Here is a 20,124-nt window from a genome sequence, read left to right as displayed (position 1 = left end):
GAGTAAGAAGATTTCTTGCTTGATGGCTGTGAATCTAAAACAAATTATAATTGTTACCTTTACATCACCATGGTTTTTGTGATTCTGGGCCTTAATCTTTGATTTTTAAATTTTATATTCTTTTCTGTTGTCTCTTTTGATGCTTTAGAAAGTGAATGAGGGAGCACTGCTTTGTTATAAAACTTGGAAAAATATTTTGTAGCACATGCAAGTGGCTTGCATGGCATGAAGCAGAATATTTTTTTTCTCTGCCTACAGTATGTCCTGGTGTCTATTTTTTTTCTTTTTTAACTAGGCAAATAATGTATATAATATCTGTCTTTAGGAAAAAAAGTCACTGCTGATTAGTCTGGAAAGGTTACCTATATAAAGAATTCAGGATCTGATTTTACAGGAATCACTGTTTGGATGAAGTACTGATTTTATGATGGAGAGAGAATTTGTTGTTCTCAAAGTCTGCTTTTATTGTGGAGTCAGAAAACTTTAAGGTTTTGTGCATCATTTGTATTGTTTTAAGGGACAAAAACACTCTTGAGCAAATCAGTACCAAGTCTGTACAGCTAACACCCCTAGTGCAAGTGTTAAAAATCAGATTCTTAGGAATAAAAGGCAGAAGGATTAATCTGATTTACCTGAGCATTTATGCCAGCACAAGCTTAGAGTACATTGTAGAGTAAGAAGGAATAATATAACTCATTCCTATTCTATAGCAATGCAAATCTGGGATAACTCTGGTATTCAACATTCTCCCTCAAAAGTAACGTGAAAACAAGTCAAACCAAACACACAAAAGATGTCGTGAAGAATTTGAAAGATAATGAGACACATATGGGGAGGAAATTGCATCATAATCATTTGATTGCATATTTCAAACAGATTTCTGGGGCCCATAGCACATCCATAAAGGAGATGGATTTGGTAAAGTAACTGTAGTGATATTAGTGTAAATCTGAAGTTGCTGCAGTGACAGCATGTTAGCCCCACTAATTCTGTAAAATCCTGCTGATACTTCTTTTCCTCCTTAGCCTGTTTTAAGTGGGTAATTAATAATCTTGTAATCTGAGCTCTTATATAATAGGCCATTCATAATACCAATTACTCATCAAGAATATTCTCAGCTGAACAATTTGGCACAACGGGTCAGATTCAACTTTCCTGGTGGTTTGCTCTCCATGTCATTGCCTTGAATCACGTTAGGGTTAAGAAGGAGCAGAGGCTTGTGATTTTCAGGATGTAACCCAAGAAACATAATTTAGAAGGCAACTGTAGCCTCTGTTAAGGCTGTCTAAATGTAGAGCTCTGAATCAGAACCATCCATGATGCGGACTGGGTGCAGATTTCAGATATTCAGTCCCAAATTTTCCCTACCTGAGCGATTTGAAAAGTTTCTAGGTAAAGTACAAAGCCACCTATCAATGATGCAGGTGGGGAAAAAACTCTCTTCATGCCCAAAACACAGCTGAGAGTTCCGCTACTGCCCAATATCAGATAGAAATCAAAGCTCCAACATCCTTCCTTCCCTGGGAGCAGATAATAGCTGGAGGAGGTTGGTGACAGCTGAGTAGGAGGGGCAATAAGCATGTTGGGAGGCGCTGAGCAGGTGAATAGCTGCTAACCAAAGGGACCCTGTGGAAAGGAGCAGGTGTGATTGATTTCAGGGAGGGAGTGGATGCTGGAGCTCTTTCAGTGAGGGCTGTCTCCTTACTCTAAAGGTTTATGGAGGGCACAAGCATGTGCAGCCGTTGGATTGTATTAGCCTTTTGCTGCATGGGGCAGCTGTGTGCAGGTAAGAAGTATCTATCTGCGGTCTTTTCTCTGCTTTTTGCTGCTCCTTTCTGTATCTCCTCCCTTTTTATTTCTCTCACTTTTTTTTGTTTTGTCTTGTATCTCAACTTTATAGTCTAGGATCTCTGCCGGGAGAGGAGTTTAGGGCTTCAAACATGTATTCTACTAGAAAATGTCTCTACTGCAGCTAGGCTGGGAAGGAGGAGTAGCTGCTGAATCTCTCTCTTTGTTCTTAGTTAATCATTCCTAGGAGACTAGAGATGAGATGAGCTTGTATAGGGAGGGGGGAAAGTGTATGATAAAGTGTCTGATATAAACCTTATTCTAATACCACTTGCTCTCTCCAGGGCCTCTCCCAGGCAGCTTTCCTCTCTACTAAATCTCTTACTCTGTATGTTAACAAGCCTGATCTTAAAAACCTTATTAAATCTCCTTGCTGCTAAAGAATTCAAGAACTGACTGTACTGCATCTGGTGCTGCTGCTCCAGGAGAGGAGGCTGTAGGTGGGACCCTAAAGACAGAGGTTGGAGTCTCTCCCAGAATGAGGTTTTGCTTTTGCTGTTCTGAGGTGACGTGACCAGTATGTTTGGAGAGAAATATTGCTTACCTCCCACCTCAAATCCTTGTGTTTCCCATTTTGCATTAAAGTCCTTACTTCTTACATTTTCACCGAGCAGGTAGGCTGTTTCCTGCTCAGCTGCAGTTCACATCCCCCTTTTATGTTTTAATGTCATTTTTTAGCACTGCCAGATCCTCCCTTTTGAGTCAGAGCTTGCAGGGGGAGAGGGCAAAGATTATTCATATGTTATTTTGGTAACTTCCTCTTCTAGATCAAAGCCTGAAACCTCAGCTTGCAGCTCCTCAGCTTGCTACAAACAATCCCACTCTTACTACAGTTTCTCTAGAAAAACCTTTTTGTGTGTTTGACAGCTCACTACATCCAAATAAATCTTACGTCATCTACTTGTATGCAATGAAGGAATTGGGTGAGTATCCAGCATGACACCTCTGAGGAACATAACTACATGGTGTGGCCATGGCACGCAATTATTCACAGCTTTAAGGGAATGGGTCTGAATGGAGAAAATGACAGAAATCTGTGGCTGTAAGCTATTTATAAGCTGACCCTCTGGTCTCAGTTTTCTCCAGGGTATTATTATAAAATGTAAAATGTAAATAACTGTAGTGTTTCAGTGGGGCTGATTAATTATAGCAAGTGTATGTACCATGTTACCTGACTCCCAATAGGTGCTGAGCAGCACCATCAGCTATAACCATTTGCTCAAATCCTACTAATGAATCCAAGTGGTCCACCAACTGACACCTTATCTGTGTCTAAACACAAACACCTTATATAAAAGCTTGAATTCCCCTAAGGAAACCTGCTGAGAGAAGCTGGGTAACTGCTGCCATTTGTATTGTAATTAAGGCAGCCAGCCCTCATAAAGCGTACATTTTTCTCTTTTTAGACAAGATAGGATATGCTAAACTTGTAGTCAAAGATGACTGGCCCATGGGTTCATTCATAAAATGAATTTCATAACTGCTTGGCAATGAAACATTGTTGGCAGTGACCAAGAGCTGCCTTCTCTGTATCCTGCTGCTGCTCTGGCAGTCTGTTTTGAATCCCAGCAAGAGCCACTTCGCAAGCTGACAGAAATAAATTACTTTCTTATATACCTTCTGCCCTAAAGGCTGTATACAGCCTCCTTTTCTAAGAGGAACAGGGAAGAGATCTTGAGAGGGGCAGTAGAGAAACTCACTAACAGACAAAACTATCTAAAATTTCCACTGCTGATTGTTGGCCATTCTGGACAAGGTTGAAGGAAGGAACCTTTGACAGACAGAAGCTGTAAGCAGAGACACCATCCCATTCAGCTAACATAGACTATTGTGAACGCATGGCCTTCTGCAACACATCACACAACTGAAGTGAATGTCTTTCTATATCTAAACCAGACTATAAGTGCATTATAATTATGTAAAAGGCTACAGATATCTAGTTATACATGCAAATACAGTGCTTTGTGTTAAAAATTGCATCAGCCATCCCTTCTTCTGCAGGTACTGTGGCAAAAGCCTCCTACACAGATGGGTGAATCACTACAAAAAGGTTTATGTACAGAGAAATCTCTTCTGCTGTTTTTGAGGCAAGCAGATGCAAACTTGTTACTTGGCAGACTGGGAAGAATTTTGTTTGGATTTGTCTCTGGTCTGCTGAGAAGCACATTGGCTCACCCTTGGATGCCTCTTGGAGCAGGGAGAAGGGAAAGTTAAGAGGACTTCATTTTCTTAACATCCTATGTTTAGCTCTGGTGGTAAGGAAATCTGTCAGCATACTACAAAGCTAAGGGTTGCAAGAACTCTGCTCCAGGAGCAGAGCAGAATGCTTCCAAACTTAAGTAGCTCCCAATGTACCACAGCTTTGGAAAAACTAGTGTTGTTTGGCTGCTGACAGCACTAAACAGCTAGAGGGCAATCCCGAAAAGAAATTAACCTACAACAGCAGAACTCGGGAGCATCTCTTGAGATTTGTGCTTTGGCTTTGTAGTGGAAAAGGTTTGCAAGTTGCAACTGAGGTTCCAAACTGTGCTGTAGGCCTGGGCACAGATCCACGCTTTGCTTGAAGCTGTGAGGACTTTCAGACACGCAGTGGCATGCTGTCTGGAAGCATTGGCTTGCCTGGCTGGCCAGAAATGTGGATACCACATCTGTTCATGCAGCCCCTACATGCCAGTCTGTGTACCATGCAGTTCTGGGAGGTCCAGCTGTTGCATGACCAGAAGTCTAAGAGTTTCTGCTCCAGGAGATGGGACTGTATAGGAACTCTGCCTTGGCTATAGTATCTCAAAACTATAGTATTTCAAATCTGAAATGGGAGGATTTAGTGAATGTTTATTGGAACTGCGTGTGGCATAGGGGAAGAGCAGCCTTTACTACCACACTCCCTTCTTCATCAGATTCTCCTTGGAAAAGAGGAGTTTTAAGAGGGTGGGCTAATAAAAAGTATTGCTCTGAGAAACACTGTAGCTCTGTCATAGTTTCTGAAGGACAGGTACCAACAGTTCTAACAACAATTAAAGAATAAGGTGTAGGATCACCACACAGCTAAAATGGTGGCACATTTTTGGTTTCCCTTTGGGGTGTTCTGCAGTTAAAGAACAAATTGCCAGGTAAATACAGTGTGAATGGAAAGGGATGAACTAGTTTTAACAGACTTGTTAAAAAGCATCTCTCCTGCAGCAAGTGTGATAAGCTCCCTGGTGACTGACAACAGCAACAAACCTCTTGGCAGCACATTCCAACAAACAAGCGGAGGAGAGCTTGGACCTTACAAAGCTGCCATGTTCAATGTACCCAGCTGTGCATCACCTCCCAACCTTGCTGATGTAGGAGATGTCAACAAAGTTTCTAATGTCCTGAAACAATACCTCTTCAGAGTCGGGGATGATGGGACCTGTTTGTATGACCCAAACTTCCTAGATGTCTGTAATCCACCTCTTGCACCAGACACAGCATACAGGTATAATTCTTATTTCTTACAAGGTGATGGCTGCTCTTAATTATGGAATCATAGAATCTTTAAGTTGGAAAAGACCTTTAAGATTTAATCCAACCATTAACGTAGCTTTCCTGCCACTCCTCCCCAAGCCTGCAGCATGGCATGGGTAAATAGAAATAAAACATAATAGGAAGCAAAAATGAGTCTGTACTGTTCCCTTGTAATGGTATGATGTGAATTACCTGTCCCTAACTGAAATGCTCTGTTGTGAGAGTGGTTATGAAGGTGGTTTGTCTTTGAACTAGTGTCCCACAGGTGATGTCCTAGCAATGGTGAGCTCTGTTAGGTTAAATTCATGGATTAGTAGGAAAATTAATGTATGAACTGCTGGCTCTATACTTATGTTGGTGTAGGTAATCCAGTGACATCATCTGATTAGAAACTGGTGGAAGAAAGGATTTGGGCTGGAACATGATGTTGAGATTATTCACTCCGTACTTTGTGTTAGATGATTCTGCCAAATTAGAGACATGGACCTGGCTCCACTTACTTTGTTTGGATGGAATTCTGGGGAACAAAAGTTCTCCTTGGTGTCCAGCTCCAAGAAGCCCCTATCCCTACATGACTGGAGACTTCCCAGTCTAGGTAGCTTGCCAACTTGTCTGACCCCTCTTGCCTGGGGAAGCAGTCAGTCCAGAAAATTTGGGCACCATAACAGCTGTTACCTGAATCACTTGTTTTGCTGTTGCCAGCTTTTTAAAAGCTGTAGTAAAAATGGCAGTCATGTGGAGCCGTATCTGCTGTGAAGGCATAGTATGCTTCTAAAAAACAAAAATACTGTGGGCTCTTAATTTTGCAAAAACTGTTTTGCCTCCTCTGTATCTTCAGGACAATTCTGAAAACTCCAACTATTGTGGAAAGGAAACAATTTTTTTGCCAAATCTGATGTTAGTCTGACTCTGCAGTGCTCTCGTCTAGCAGGGAAAGTGCCAAAGATCTCTACTGTTGGACAAAATCTTTGACTTCCATATGGAAATGAAAACCACTGTCCTAAATAATGAAGCTCTTCACAACAGGGAATAGCAAGCTGGGAAGAGCTATTGTTGGAAAGATCACAAGAACAAAGCACAAACTGTGTATGACATAGCTCAGAATGCTTTTCCATGATTAATTCTGTTTGTTCTTTACAAGGTTTCTGGAAACGATCAGTTACCTCTGACTGTCTCGATCTAATGCTTTGACAAAAGCTGAAATCTCAACAGCTAATCCAATAGCTTAAAAATGCTAGTATGGATGCTTCAATTTGAAATGCCTAATTTATCATTTTTTCCCGACAGGTTTAAATATGTGTTGGTAGATAGCACTGAAGGTATCATGAAAGACCAAAGTCTCTGGTCTGATCCAATCAAAACCAGAAAAAGTAAGTCTGTGGCTTTGCTCTGTTCTTCCAAGTACCTTTGCTTGCCTTAGTATGCTATTACTTTATGAGCAACACCTCGTCTTTTCCTAAACAATTTTAACAATTTTGTCAGCTTTTCAGTATTGAAGTATCAGACTTAAATATGGAATAATTCTCTACTTATTTTGTGTATTTCAAGTAAAGATAAATTTGTACATACAGTTTCAGATTTGATGTATGTAATAGTATCTGGTGGTGTTGACATTTCTCAGTAATACAGATATTTGTCATACCAGCTAACCTGCTGAGAAAAGTTTATAAACTCTAAATGCAGGCACTGAGCCTTACGCCTGTTTCTTGTAAATCATCTAAAAAAAAAAAAAAAGAAAATACTTGAGGTATAGACATAATCAGTTTGCCTCTCCTAAATCACTAGATTTCTCGTATTTGGTGGGGTATTCATGGTCAAAATGAGATCATAGTAACAGTCTTTCCATGATTTTCTAGTTAAACTTCCCTTGAAAATTGATACCTGGCCTGGTCGAAGGAGCGGAGGCATGATTGTCATTACATCAATCCTAAGTGTTCTTATTTTCCTTCTGCTTGTTGGCCTTCTTGCTGCTGTGTCCTTTGCTGTGTCCTCTGCTGTCATGTAAGTACTGCTACACCTTACAGCTTTCAGTAAAAGTATCTAGCCCCTCAAGCCATCAGCCTCTATGGCTATAAGTCATTGCCACTGGTCTCTTTCAGATGACTGACCAGAAGACACCCTCCAAATTCTGAAGCTGATAAAGGGAAAATACTGCTTTATCATAACCTTCCCTAAGATCAGCAGCTCTTGTAATCATTACACAGCCTTAAGCTTACTAGCTGCCAGACTTTAGTAAGGGCTACTGGAAAAAAAAAAGCCCAAACAGTAGTTGCACATAACTAAAACCTGTTATTGATTTTAATTTCATTGCCTACTCCCCAGGAGAAATAAGTTACCTCTTTGAATTAATAAGTGAGGCTTTGCAGGAGCCGTATAACTGAACTGCATGTTCCTTAGTTGTCTATGCCCTCTGCCTTGGGAAATCAATGAGGCTTGACTGATTTCTAAACTGAACTTTTAAGGGAACGAACTAAATTTTAGAAATGGTAGGTATCAGGGCTGCTAACACCCACTTCTTTCATTCACTTGAAAATGATGCAAATGTTCTGTATTCAGTCAGCCTGTCCTGAATTAAAAATGTGGAAAGCAAAAACTGCATTGGAGATGATCATAAAAAAAACCCCCAACAATCTGTGGACTTCTCTGATGCTAAATGATTTAAGTAGCAATCAGTGTTTGCAAAATGTTGTGATAGTAGACTCCACTCAGTCTCTACTGGAGCTTAATAAAGCCTTTCACTCGCCCACCAGAAAATCAGAAGATTCTTCTGCAGAGACAAGGCACATGTCTCAGACTAGTCAACAAAGTGAACTGAGACCACGGTTAAGCTCTGAGTGAAGAACCTGCGTCAAGTCAAGGGTGGAAATGCAGATGAATTGCCATGTGTGCTGGACCTATGAGACTGTCTCTTCTGCTCAACACCAGGTCAAAACACACACAGTACACCACCAGGCAACTAAAGACGAACGGAACAGATGAAATAAGGACAATTTTTTTGAAGTTCTGCAGTACATGCTATCCTGTCTTGTCCTAATGAAAATTGAATTAGTTAATTGCTCTGTATAGCACAAATCAAATGTCTGGAGTGAGGAAAAGAATCTTCACAAGATCCTTCAGCTTCAATGGTGGGATCAGATGTTGTCTAGTACATATGTATCTTGTCTGGAACAAGCATTACTAGAGACCTCTGATCTGCTGCTCACAATCAGATGAATGTGATGCAGCCATTTTTGTCTCAGTCTTTCCCTACAGCATTATAACTGATGAGGAATTAAAGAAAACACGGCTGTTTTGGAAAAAGATGTTCGTTGAGAAAAGTAGGGATTAAAATGTAGACAATAAGGAACTACTGCTGCTTTCTCGGGATTTAGTGCCTATTTGTGTCATAAGAATTCCCCTTTTCCCCCTCCTTCCGTAAAACAAAGCAAGCAAGTTCCAGTTGCCCTGTATGTAGCAGTGTAATTCTGATCTCAAATACTTAAGTACCTTCAAACAGCTTTGCAGGGATGAAAGCTAACAAAACTGCCTCAAAGCAGGTGTGTTCCTTCTGAGCTCTGTATAATTTGTTAGTGGGCTAGTAAAAGGGTGATACTGCTTTAGTGGGAAACATGAATATATTCACTGCTGTTAGGCTTAGCCTCATTTCTGACCTTTACCTTAGGCAGCAGCAAGACAGTGCTTTTCACATTTCAGTATCTAGGTTAGTGAAGATTTTCTGAGCTAATTCTCTTCCTTCATTCCATGATCTCAGTTGGTGATTAGAAATAAATCTTTGCCCCAGATTTGAGTTATGTACTGCTTTTTTCCACTGATGCCAGCTTCCATAAACAGTTTTGTCTCTTCAAGACTTGAGGAAGATCCAACTTCAAAGCCCTCCCTTACACCTCTTGAGTATCTAGAAGCAACTGTCCTATTGCAGCAAGCAGTTACATGTCATAAGCACAGAGCTGTCACTGGTTATTATTGATGTTTTCCTGGTTTATGAGTAAATTTGTTAAGCTGTCTCAGACCATAAATAAATAATTCTGGTTTGACATAGATAGTTCACTGTCACTGTCATGACTGCATGATCTTGCACTAATACTTATTTCAGGGAGTGGGACTTTCTCTCTTCAGATTCTGAAAATTAAAATGTTTTGTGTAAAATCAGACATTGTCAGAATGGAGTCTTGATATTGTTGCTTGGTGATTCCAAAATTTGTCATTTTCAACTACAGGACTTAGGCTCAAGAGAGTCATACACAAGCTCCTGGTGTTTAGTGATTGTAACTACAGTATGTTAAAGTTTGCCTGCTCTTGTCTTGGTTTCAGCTACACAAGGGCTGGCAGGGAGAACAGAGGAAACACTTTAAGGGAGAGGTGGGTGCTGTGCCTTCTTACTAGGAATGGATGTTGAAGTCCCAGGGATGACATTTTCTGGGGTTTTTTTTGCTATTGGTGCATTCTCTGTAATTTTCTGCCACACTAGCTGCTACAAACGTCATTCTGAGGTGCTTTCTCATTGGGTGATAACTTGGAAGATACAGATATGTGAAGAAAAATGGGTTATGAATTTTAGGTGTGCAATGCTGAACATGAGACTATGTGAGAGATCCTTGGAGTATTTGCCTCCTTTGTAAAGCCAAACTAGTATTTCATTGTTATAGAGAGCTCTAACCCAGTGGGAAGAAAAAGGCTGTAAGTAGGATCAGTAAAATTAATAAAGCCAAGTAAGTATCCTTTCAACTGCAGACAGCCAATACATTATGTTGTGTGCCATATCAGTTAATTCTACTACAGAAATAAGTCTCTTTCACTTTGTTTTAAGGAGTTTCTTAAGACAGTGTGTCAGCGTGTACAGCTATCATGTAAAATACAGCATTAGAATAATCAAATCTGTTGGATTCTGCCAGTATCTATGAAGACACTCAGATTAAACAGTTTGTCTCTCACTCAATAAACAACTGATTTCAGTCAGTTTAATCCTGATAATGGGCCTAGTTGTATAGCTTGTATTTCTCCTTGTGCTTCTTCTATGTCTTTCATTTGGAAGATTGTCACTTTATTTCTTTTTTGGAAGAATTCAGTATGGATTCTTTTTAGGGTCATTTTTTTGTTCCACACACAAATGAAGCAGAATTAACTGCCTCAGTTGGTCCTATATTACCATGCATTCAGGCTTTGTGGTTTTTCAGTTTAGCTTTTCAAAACTTCCCCACCGTTCAGAAAGTTTCTGTGAAGAAGAAAACTGTCTTTCACCAGCTTCGAATCTTAGGACATCTCTTCCTTTCCATGTTCTTTTTGGAAGAAATACTCTAGTATATTATGTTTTTTACCAAAATTCCTTGTTGAAATATTTTGTTGAAAATGAAAACTCAAAATTGCTTTTTCTATGCAACCCTGTTTTTTCGCTTTTCACAAGATCTTGCCTGTTAGCACCTATTTGTTATGCTGTGAATTGTATTTCAGGACTGTGCCCAGTCAAAACAACAATTATGGTAAATACCAGAACAGGGTCACAACTGCTTTTGCCTCTCCATGTGGTATTTCGATTGATCTAAATACTGACTTGTTCCTGCTCTGCTCTTGTTTCTGCTCAGCTGCCTGAGCTTAGATGTGGAAGGAAAGTGGGAAAAATAGTGAGAGCTGGACAAGATTCGTGTGGTTTCGAACACTCTCTCGCCTGTAGTTTGGTTGGTCCTGGTTCTGTCTGCTGCGAAAACATTGCTATGCAAGTGTTGGGTCAACTAAAATACTCCTTTCTGTGCCAACTGGAATATCTTTTGTGAGACATTTATAAGCATATTGTGCATCTGCAGCATACCAAATAAAATAATGGCAGATAAATAAGCACAAAGATGGTAAAGACACAAATAAGCAGAGATGTTATGTTGCATTTCTTGGACGTGGTGAGTTCATGACAACAATGGTCTCTGCACCTTCAGAAAAGTCTTTTCTGCCCTTCTTTCACCAGTGCATATGCATAATTACTCAGAATTAATACATGGGTGAGAGAAGAGGTTGTTTTCTTCAGAACTACTTGTCTTTTATTCAGTAAGTGATTCTGCAGATATTTAATTGAATTGTCATTAGAAACATTAGAGATTTTTAAAAGTGCCTTCTTAGATAAAGGAGGAAGCAGGTCATTTGATTGTAACAGGTGATGTTTTGGGGCAGACTACAGAAAATTAGCGTTCTCCCAAGCTCCTGGTAAGAAACTGTGTTATACTCTCAGCTGTATGGGAACTGAGCTGGGAACCTGGCATTTGCAATATTTGATACTCTTTTTTTAGTTAAGTTGGGGCATATTGCAATAGGTTTTTTGGATGCTGAAAGAACCATCGCCAGTTCACTGAATTAGCTTTTCTTCTGTTTAGCTTGGGCATAAATGCAGATCACTTGCTGGATACATTTGTAATCAAGGAATGAACCTGAGGACAAGGGTGGTAGTGAGAGCTGTGCTGTAAAGCATTTGTGGTACTTTTTATCGATAGTTATGATAGATCTGGTCAGCTGTGATCAGGACACATACTTCAAGAACAGGACCACATTGCAAAAGACATTTTCAATGCCTAATGGTACTGAGCATTGGTACAGTACTGGCTGCTTTTACTAATGAGCAAATAACTTGGTATTTCCTACTAGAAAGAGTTTGCAGGCTTGTTCAGGAAAGAGAAACAATCGGACAACAGAGTACAGGTTTCCCTGCGGGAGGAAAGCTTGCTCTATAAATTATTAATTAAAAAAATCAGGAAAGTTTACAATCCCTAATTCTGCATTAAAAGGTTCAAGATTAAAAGTGGATATGGAGGTTTATGGGTGTAGCATGTAGGTTTGCCATTTCTAATCACCTGAATTAATTACTCTGAATAGTTTTATTTGTGATTTTAACATGAGAGCAACAGAGATAGAGGTATATTCTAGGATTGTGATATTTCTGAGGATAATGCACTGTTTTCTTATTTAACCATGAGCTAGTATTCATAAACAAGATTCATGACATTTCATTGTTAAGACAGTCATATGGTGTTTTATGGCTAAAACAAAGCACCAGCTGAAATCAATCTTTCCATTGAGGGTTGTTTTGTTTTTAATAGCTCTTGTATCATGACTTCAGAGAATGATATATATCTTCTTCAAAACATTGTAAATTCTTTCTGGATGAAAGGAGTTATTTAAATACAATGGATTGTTATTGTTCCCTTATTGGTATGAGTAAGTTTAGGATAGATCTGTTCCACACTTGCCAGCGTAACCCCAGCCAAATCCATTGAAGCCTGTCCACTTTCTTTGCATTTATACAAGCATGGCTTAGCAGCAGAATGCATTCCAAGACTGCAGCCCTTTCTCAGGAAACATCCCTACTGAGATTTGTCTGACATTTGAAAGATTATGCACAGTTGGAATCAGTTTATCAATATAAGATTCCTCTGACCTCCTGGCATCAGCACAACTGTCCAGAACCCAGCTAGAACACACAAGAACAGTGCACAGAAGAACATCACTCTGCAGCCTCACTGAACTGGTGGATCTGCTCTTGGCAGCTGCAGGAGATCCCTAGAGTTTATCTCAAATTTGGCTTGGGGAGAGGAATTTTCAGCTTAAATTTTAGTAAAAGTTCATGCATTACTGATAGCACATGAGGTAATTGCAAGAGTATATGATGGGGCTGATTCTACAGGTTCTTGTACCACTTTTAAACTCCTGCTTAATGAAGAATCTCAGCCTGCACCTAGTTTAAGCATGTGAACATTGGAAAAAGACTTATCAATACACAGAATTCTAGAAAAATGTATTGTTTTAATCAGAAATGTGTTTTCAAAAGGGGAATAAAGAACCTGAAAAGTGTCAATGAATATCAAAACACTTTGTCCAACTTGTTTAGGTTATTATTGGGGTTTTTTAGGGGGGAGGCAGAAATAATGTCTTAACTAGCTGGAACACAGCTTTTATCTTTTACTAGATTCCTGTCCATTGCATCTTTATTTGGAATAGTATTTGCTCTGATGTTGTCTCTTAGTATCAACAGTGCCTTTCTGTCCACTTATAAACAAAAATATAGTAACAAGAATGTTTATTTATGTTGGTCATATTCCCAAAAGTATCCCACCTCCTTTTCAGTTTATACCCAATCATTAAGGCAGCAGTAGCTCTTCTTCCAGGTTCAATTGCTGCACCAAGTTCTTCATGTTTGTCCTGTTTATTTTTGGATTCACAGGTGGTTTTTAACTTCTTGGTGCGTTACCAATTAGATATATGTGAAAGGATTGCCACTGTCATAAACACGTTTTTTAATGCATTGGTCACTTCACCCTCCATCCTGAGATCAGGCCTGTCTATGTATGTCTGCTGTTTATTTTTATCATTGAAAAGTAAAGTTAAACAAAGATAAGACTCTGCAGTCTTAAAAAAACCATTATTAAAAAAAGTAACAGATGAATGACATCAGAGGATCAGTGAATGTTCTACATCACTGATGAAGCGCTGGTCTGAGGTTAAGCTCAACAGGGAGGTGAGGAAATACTGAAGTTGATGTGATAAGTTGCTGGATGTGACAGATAACCATGTGAGAAGCTGACAAAAGTTACAGAAAGTGCTTCGAGGAGTGGCTGGATTTCACATGCGCTTAAAGGGGGAGTTATATGAGAAATGGACAAACTTCATGGGGAACTGGAGAACAGTGCTGGGAACCTTTATGGGAGCAGAACCTTGTGAGGCCATCTGAGGAACATTATGAGGCCAAGATAACCTAGGAAATCATATCAGAAATTACATGTTTGGATATGCATGTAGCAAAACTGGGACCAGAAGGGAAAAGTGAGACTATTTATTGAATAGGGGGATGAGCTGGAGAAAGGGATGGTTAAGAAACACAAAAAGGTCACTAATGCCTGCAGGTACTGTAGCTGGGGCTGTCTTTATTTCAAGGGCAGCACCGAGTTCCATCACTGCAGCTTGGAGCAGGACAATAAACAAAGTCTGTTCTAAATGGTGCCAGAGGTGTCAAGCCCATTCTGCAGTTGAGAGCTGTGGTGCCTACCCTTACCAGTAAGGAAACACTCAGGACAGATAGATACTAGACGCACTGTGTAGGAGCCCTCTCCAGGCCTGACAACACCATACTGACAGAGTCACTGTTCAGACCATACTTTTCCGTGTGTTGCAGTGGATATAGCACAAGACATCTATCTTCAGCTGGCTTACTTCTTTATGCTAATACTTAACTGGTCTCTGTTTATGTACCAAGGGATGCTGCTTCTCTCAGTGTCTACACAAAAGATCTCTTCCTTCAGCCGCCTTTTCCTGCCACACTTTACTACAATTTACGTTACAAACTGAGCTAAGGCTTTCATAGTACAGTATCACTATTTTGTTGTACCCTCTACTTGCATAGTTAAGACTTCTGTTTCCTGCAGTTCTTTTCAAGGTGTGATGGAGATGAATCAGATCCCATCTGTGCATACTTTCTCTCCTAGACAAATATACTTCCAGGGAGAATCACGGTGCCTTCTGTTATAGAAGCTAGAGATTTTTTTTAAATGGATATTGACGGGAACTGTGAAGTCATGACTGACTTAAGCTGTCAGGTGGAGTTCTTCAACAATCACGACCATCAGTCGTCCTCATTTTAAATGATTTGCATCAGCCAAATGAGATAATAATATTGTTGTTTCATTTAACTTGTTTGGAAGATTTTACCTCTTAAAAAAGTAACTCTTACACTAGTATTGATTATAGGAAGGTTTGTGGTGGACTAAGGTTTGCCTAAAACTAAAACATCTTTTCCTGGTTGCACTCAATCCTTATGCAGAACTAGCAGATGTACTAGAGAATTATAGGAGCGAGTAGTCCACTGCCAGTAACTTTAAAAAAAAACTACAGCAGAGCTGATAGCAACAGAGCTGGTTTGCTTTTAAAATCAAAGAGATGTTTTCTTGCGTCACAAACAGATACCTGAACACTCAATGCTCATATATTACTAGCTGACTGGTATGTGCTTTGTTTTTTATGTTGCACCATTTCAAGTCTAAATTTTACCTGGAACGTAACATACCAGCTTCACAAACATCTCTCCTTTGCCAAATGTTACAAATAACACTTTCCAACTTAAAGTGTGTGAGATTTACAGTCTGATTCCAAACACATTAAAGTCTATAGGACTCTTTTGGCTTTAGACCAGACAGTGTCTTGTTGGTAGAATGATGAAATACATAACCGAAAAAATGGATTGAGTGAATATGTTTAGGATAAACTCAGAAACACAGGTACACATTTCAGGTAAGTCTGAAAGTGAAAACAAGCATTTCTTAACAGGATAAGAAATAGTGGCAAATCTAACCCAAATGCTCTTTCTAAAACTCCTTTCTCTGGACCATGGTAAATTGAATCCCATGGAGGGCTTTGATCCACATCTTTCAAATGACTGATACCACATGGCCCTGCCATTTTCTGTCTTCCTCTATTAAAGCAATATTTATTACAATTTGGACTGAAGTGACATAGTATTTAGAAAAAAACATACTGCAGAGCTTATCAATAAAACAAATACAGTATGTTTATCTCATATAACTCTACTAAAGCGACTTTGTACTCTCTTTAGCCTTTCCCAGGGTTAAGCTCTGTATTTTGGATGAAGGAGCTACAATAAGTGCTCACAGGAATTGGCCAGTCTTTAAGTTGATGATGTAATGGTTCAGCTGGGCTCATCATTTCTCTTTATTTGCTCTTACCTTGCACTGAACAGACGCACACAGTAATGAAACCTTTCTGTAAACTTGCAAAGTTTCTACCACTCCATTACACTTCACGTTTCATAATTGTTTACATATGTACTATAACCAAATGGCAACATTCATTTTACAAATGGAATCAGATCTCTGGCTACACCCATACTGGTAAAACAAAACAGGTAACAGATGACAATCTCTTGCCTTGAAGGCAAGTGACACATGACTAAATGCTTTCCTCTTGAAATAGCGGGTCCTTGTCCATACTGCTGTTGGGAATGACACCTGGCTAGTGCTGTTCCCCAGATTCCATCTGGGTACTTGTCATAAGCCAACTTGTCATAAGCAAGATTGCTCCAAAGGGTTGATATGAAGAGGCTGGACTTGCAAGACACACACAAGACACACACGCACACACTTATGGACATATCTACATGGCAAAATTTTCTGTCGCAGTAGACTTCCCTTAAAAGACTGTACTGTAATTGTTCTAGACATAATAAAACTCTGATTTGGTTCAATACCTTACTGATGTAACATTTTTCTCCAGACATATAAAAGCTCACCTGCAGGAAATATATTGCACTGACTTAATGATGTAGACTTTAAAACCAACTTACTTAATTTACTGCAATATCTCAATTGAAGGTAATTTTAGATCAATTTACATCTAACTTTACTAAAATAACCCTGAGTCCCTGCTGCATTGACTGAGTTCAGTCTTAGTAAACGTAGTTTCTGTAGCTGACATAGTTCACCCAAAGACACACATCTAGCTAAACTGCAATGAATCTGAATGCATGAGTATTTGAATGCATATGAAGTCTTATATTTAGATTTTTAAATACTGTTTATATTCTTATGCTGAGATATAAAACTGAAGAAGGCCGCTTTGAAAGTCTGCTGCACCTTCTTTAATGTCTTATAGTTTTAGGATTTGGATTTTCTTTCTTTTTATCAGTAAGTTTCACTTAGGATGAATCATTTGAAGGGCAAATGGGGAGACTGGCAGTGAGTGTTTTTCTACATTTTTTGTTAGATGCTTCCTGCATTTTTTTTTGGCTTAATCATAGAAGAAAGTCATGAAAGTAAAAAAAAAAAAAAGTATGAAGCAGAAAAATAATTATTTCCTTCCAGAAGAAGCTGCAAATAAAACAACTGATTCAGAAAATAATATGATGTGAAGAGTAGTATCTCATGCAGGTAGCATAAAGAATTAGAAATAATGCAAACTGGGTAGTGAAGACGTGCAGTTTATGAAGTGTGTGCATTGCCAGTGTTTATCTCAATTTCTCATGGAAGACACACCATATTAAATCTCTAGGCCCAAGACGAACAATGATTATTACTTTGAACCTTTTAAGGAATGCCCTCTGGAGCATAATAGAAATCTCATTGTTAACTGAGATATTAATATGGGAGAAGGCAAAACTTCCAATATTTTGAGAAGCAGTATTTCTGAGAGAGTAGACTTTCCATCTCAACATATACATATATGAGGTGTAATTTTTGCAAAAGACAGCAATATTGATAATTGTTACAGTGATTCCTGAGTGAATAAAATAGTAAACCAGCAAACCTCTGCAAAATTCTGTAATAGATTTCATATAATGTACTGTCTATAATGAAGTAGAAGTTATAGAAATTATCCTAAACTTCACCTGATTATTCTCAACAGAATTCTATTCTCAATCCAACTCATGAAAGGCCCGTTGAATTCAGTGGGACATCACATGTTAAAGCACAAACAGACTGTTACCTTGGAGTTGTTCCAAAGCCTATTGAATTAATACAGAAAAAAATCTGTATACATGTAGTGGACTTTAAATTTAATGTCTTTCTGGTTTTTATCTTTCAGGAAATGAACTTTTCCAATACCTACAAATATGGAAATGTGAGAGGTTCGTGCTGAAGATAGTGATTGGCGATTACTTTCATAAGATGACAATAGTATAACAAACAGCATGAAAACCTACAATAAGAAATAAAATAGAGTTATGACAATAGAAATGTAGCTCTAGTTCTCAGATATGCAATACTGAGGATAAGGGTGCTTTCCCAGGCTATATCAGGGAAAATAAGCTCTGCAGCACTCCATGGAATGTTCTGACTGATTTAAAAGCAATAAATACAGAGCAAATTTCACTTTTACTGAAATAAGAAAACCAAAAAAATCACAAGCTATACACCTGACATATATCAACAATGATCTATTAGCAAAGTTGTCTTGTATCTATTGATACCATTATTTACAATTTACGATTTTGCTACTCAGATTTTCACTACAAATTGACATTTTCAGCTGAAAAATGCATAAAAATCTACTTTTAATGGTCTTGATAAATAATGACATTTGGGCTTTCAAAACACATGAATCATTTTCTACCTCTCCCACTCCAGTTTTTGTTCCCCACCCCCTACTCTGGCCATTACTTTGAATGTCAAATAAAAATGAGTGATGTTCATAATCTAAAGATTAAAGACAAATACATCCTAAGTCAAAACACAGTAGCACTGAATCTTGGTTGAAAGGAAGACTCTTCTTTAACAAAAAAGAGATACAACGGTGATCTATTAAATAAGCCAAAACAACCTCAAAAAACATGTAATAGGAAATTTTTAGTACTTTCTAGATGCTTTCCAATTTCAAATATTGAATATTTGAAATACTTTAGAGTTACACCTGCATTAAAGTGGAGTATTTTTTTTTTTGAATCCTATGAAAGTGTATTTACAAACAAAAGCCCTTGTGTGGATGTAAATGCATAGTCACGCTGTGGGTGACTGCAGTCAGTACCCTAAGAAGTGTGCTTGTTAGGTGTGAGAGCATGTGAGAGTACTTAGGAAAAGAATGCTAGAAAATCAGCTCTGACAAGCACTGTATCCCAGCTGGTAGCATCTGCTGTAGCATAAAGGCATGGGTGAAGCAGTAGCTGGCTTTTTTCACAAGTCTTAGATATAGATACAGCTTTAAAACACAGTGTAGATATCACTGGAACTCTCCTATGATGTGGTCAAACCACAGGTGATGAGTCTATGACAAGTCTTGATACTGTCTTCTACAAGATAAAGAAAACCTGAAGATTAATCTTGGAGTACCCAGATAACTCATTTCTTTGGTGGTGACGGCAGGGAGATCCATCCAAAGATAAAGGTAAAACTGACACCCATAGTTTTGATCTGGAATCAGAGGAGTGGTGGTACCTACAGATGGCAAAGATTCACTTGCATGTCAAATGAAAAATACGCTCCATTCAAAGGCATTTTGGAGTCTGGGGGGAGGAGGGTGCATTTGCTATTTTTGAGACTCATTCAACACTCAGGTGTGGGAGATCCCAGCAGCAATTTAGACATGTCAGTCCCAGGTAGGATTGTGTTATCTCTGCCAACACATGGAGCCACTGTCTTTCCTGCTGGGGCCCCTGCTCTGGATGGTGCGACTGCTACCATGAAGCAGAGCTCTTGCAGTGCTGGTGCTGAATGTAGCCAGACAGGAGCATGTCAGTGGTTCTCTGCTTAAAACCTAGGCCTAAATCCTGCTCTCTGAGGGCAAAGGCAGAGCTGGCTCTTAGTCACGTAAACACTGTCATAGTTTTTAAGTTTCAATACAGGATGGGGGATGATGTGATTGAGAGCTGCCCTGCAGAGAAGGACTTGGGGATGCTGGTTGATAAGAAGCTTGACATGAGCCGGCAATGTGCGCTCGCAGCCCCGAAGGCCAAATGTGTCCTGGGCTGCATCAAAAGAATTGAGGCCAGCAGGGTGAGGGAGGTGATTCTGCCCCTCTGTTCCTCTCTTGTGAGACCTCATCTGGAGGACTGTGTCTGGTTCTGGAATCCTCAACATAAGAAGTATATGGAACTGTTGTAAAGGGTCCAGAAGAGGACTACAAAGATGATCAGAGGGCTTGAGCACCTCCCATACAAGGACAGGCTGAGAGAGTTGGGGTTGTTCAGCTGGGAGAAGGGAAGGCTCTGAGGAGACCTTATAGTGACCTTCCAGTACCTGGAGGGGCTACAGGAAAGCTGGGGAGGGACTAATTACTAAGGTTTATAGTGATAGAATGAGGGGGAATGGGTAC

General features: G+C 39.3%; 1 protein-coding gene across 1 annotated transcript; it reads left to right on the top strand.

The window, feature by feature from the left end:
• Nucleotides 1–1,731: 1,731 nt before the first annotated feature.
• UPK3A (uroplakin 3A) lies at nucleotides 1,732–8,175 on the top strand. The gene is made up of 6 exons (XM_069849879.1): nucleotides 1,732–1,786; nucleotides 2,616–2,771; nucleotides 5,029–5,308; nucleotides 6,625–6,707; nucleotides 7,194–7,338; nucleotides 8,088–8,175. The coding sequence occupies exons 1-6, from the start codon at nucleotides 1,732–1,734 to the stop codon at nucleotides 8,173–8,175; spliced, it is 807 nt and encodes a 268-aa protein (XP_069705980.1).
• Nucleotides 8,176–20,124: the final 11,949 nt, after the last annotated feature.

The sequence above is a fragment of the Phaenicophaeus curvirostris genome, chromosome 1 (assembly GCF_032191515.1).
Source record: "Phaenicophaeus curvirostris isolate KB17595 chromosome 1, BPBGC_Pcur_1.0, whole genome shotgun sequence".
Taxonomy (NCBI): domain Eukaryota; kingdom Metazoa; phylum Chordata; class Aves; order Cuculiformes; family Cuculidae; genus Phaenicophaeus; species Phaenicophaeus curvirostris.
Note: the sequence above shows the minus strand (reverse complement) of the source record. Positions and strands in the feature narration are given on the sequence as shown.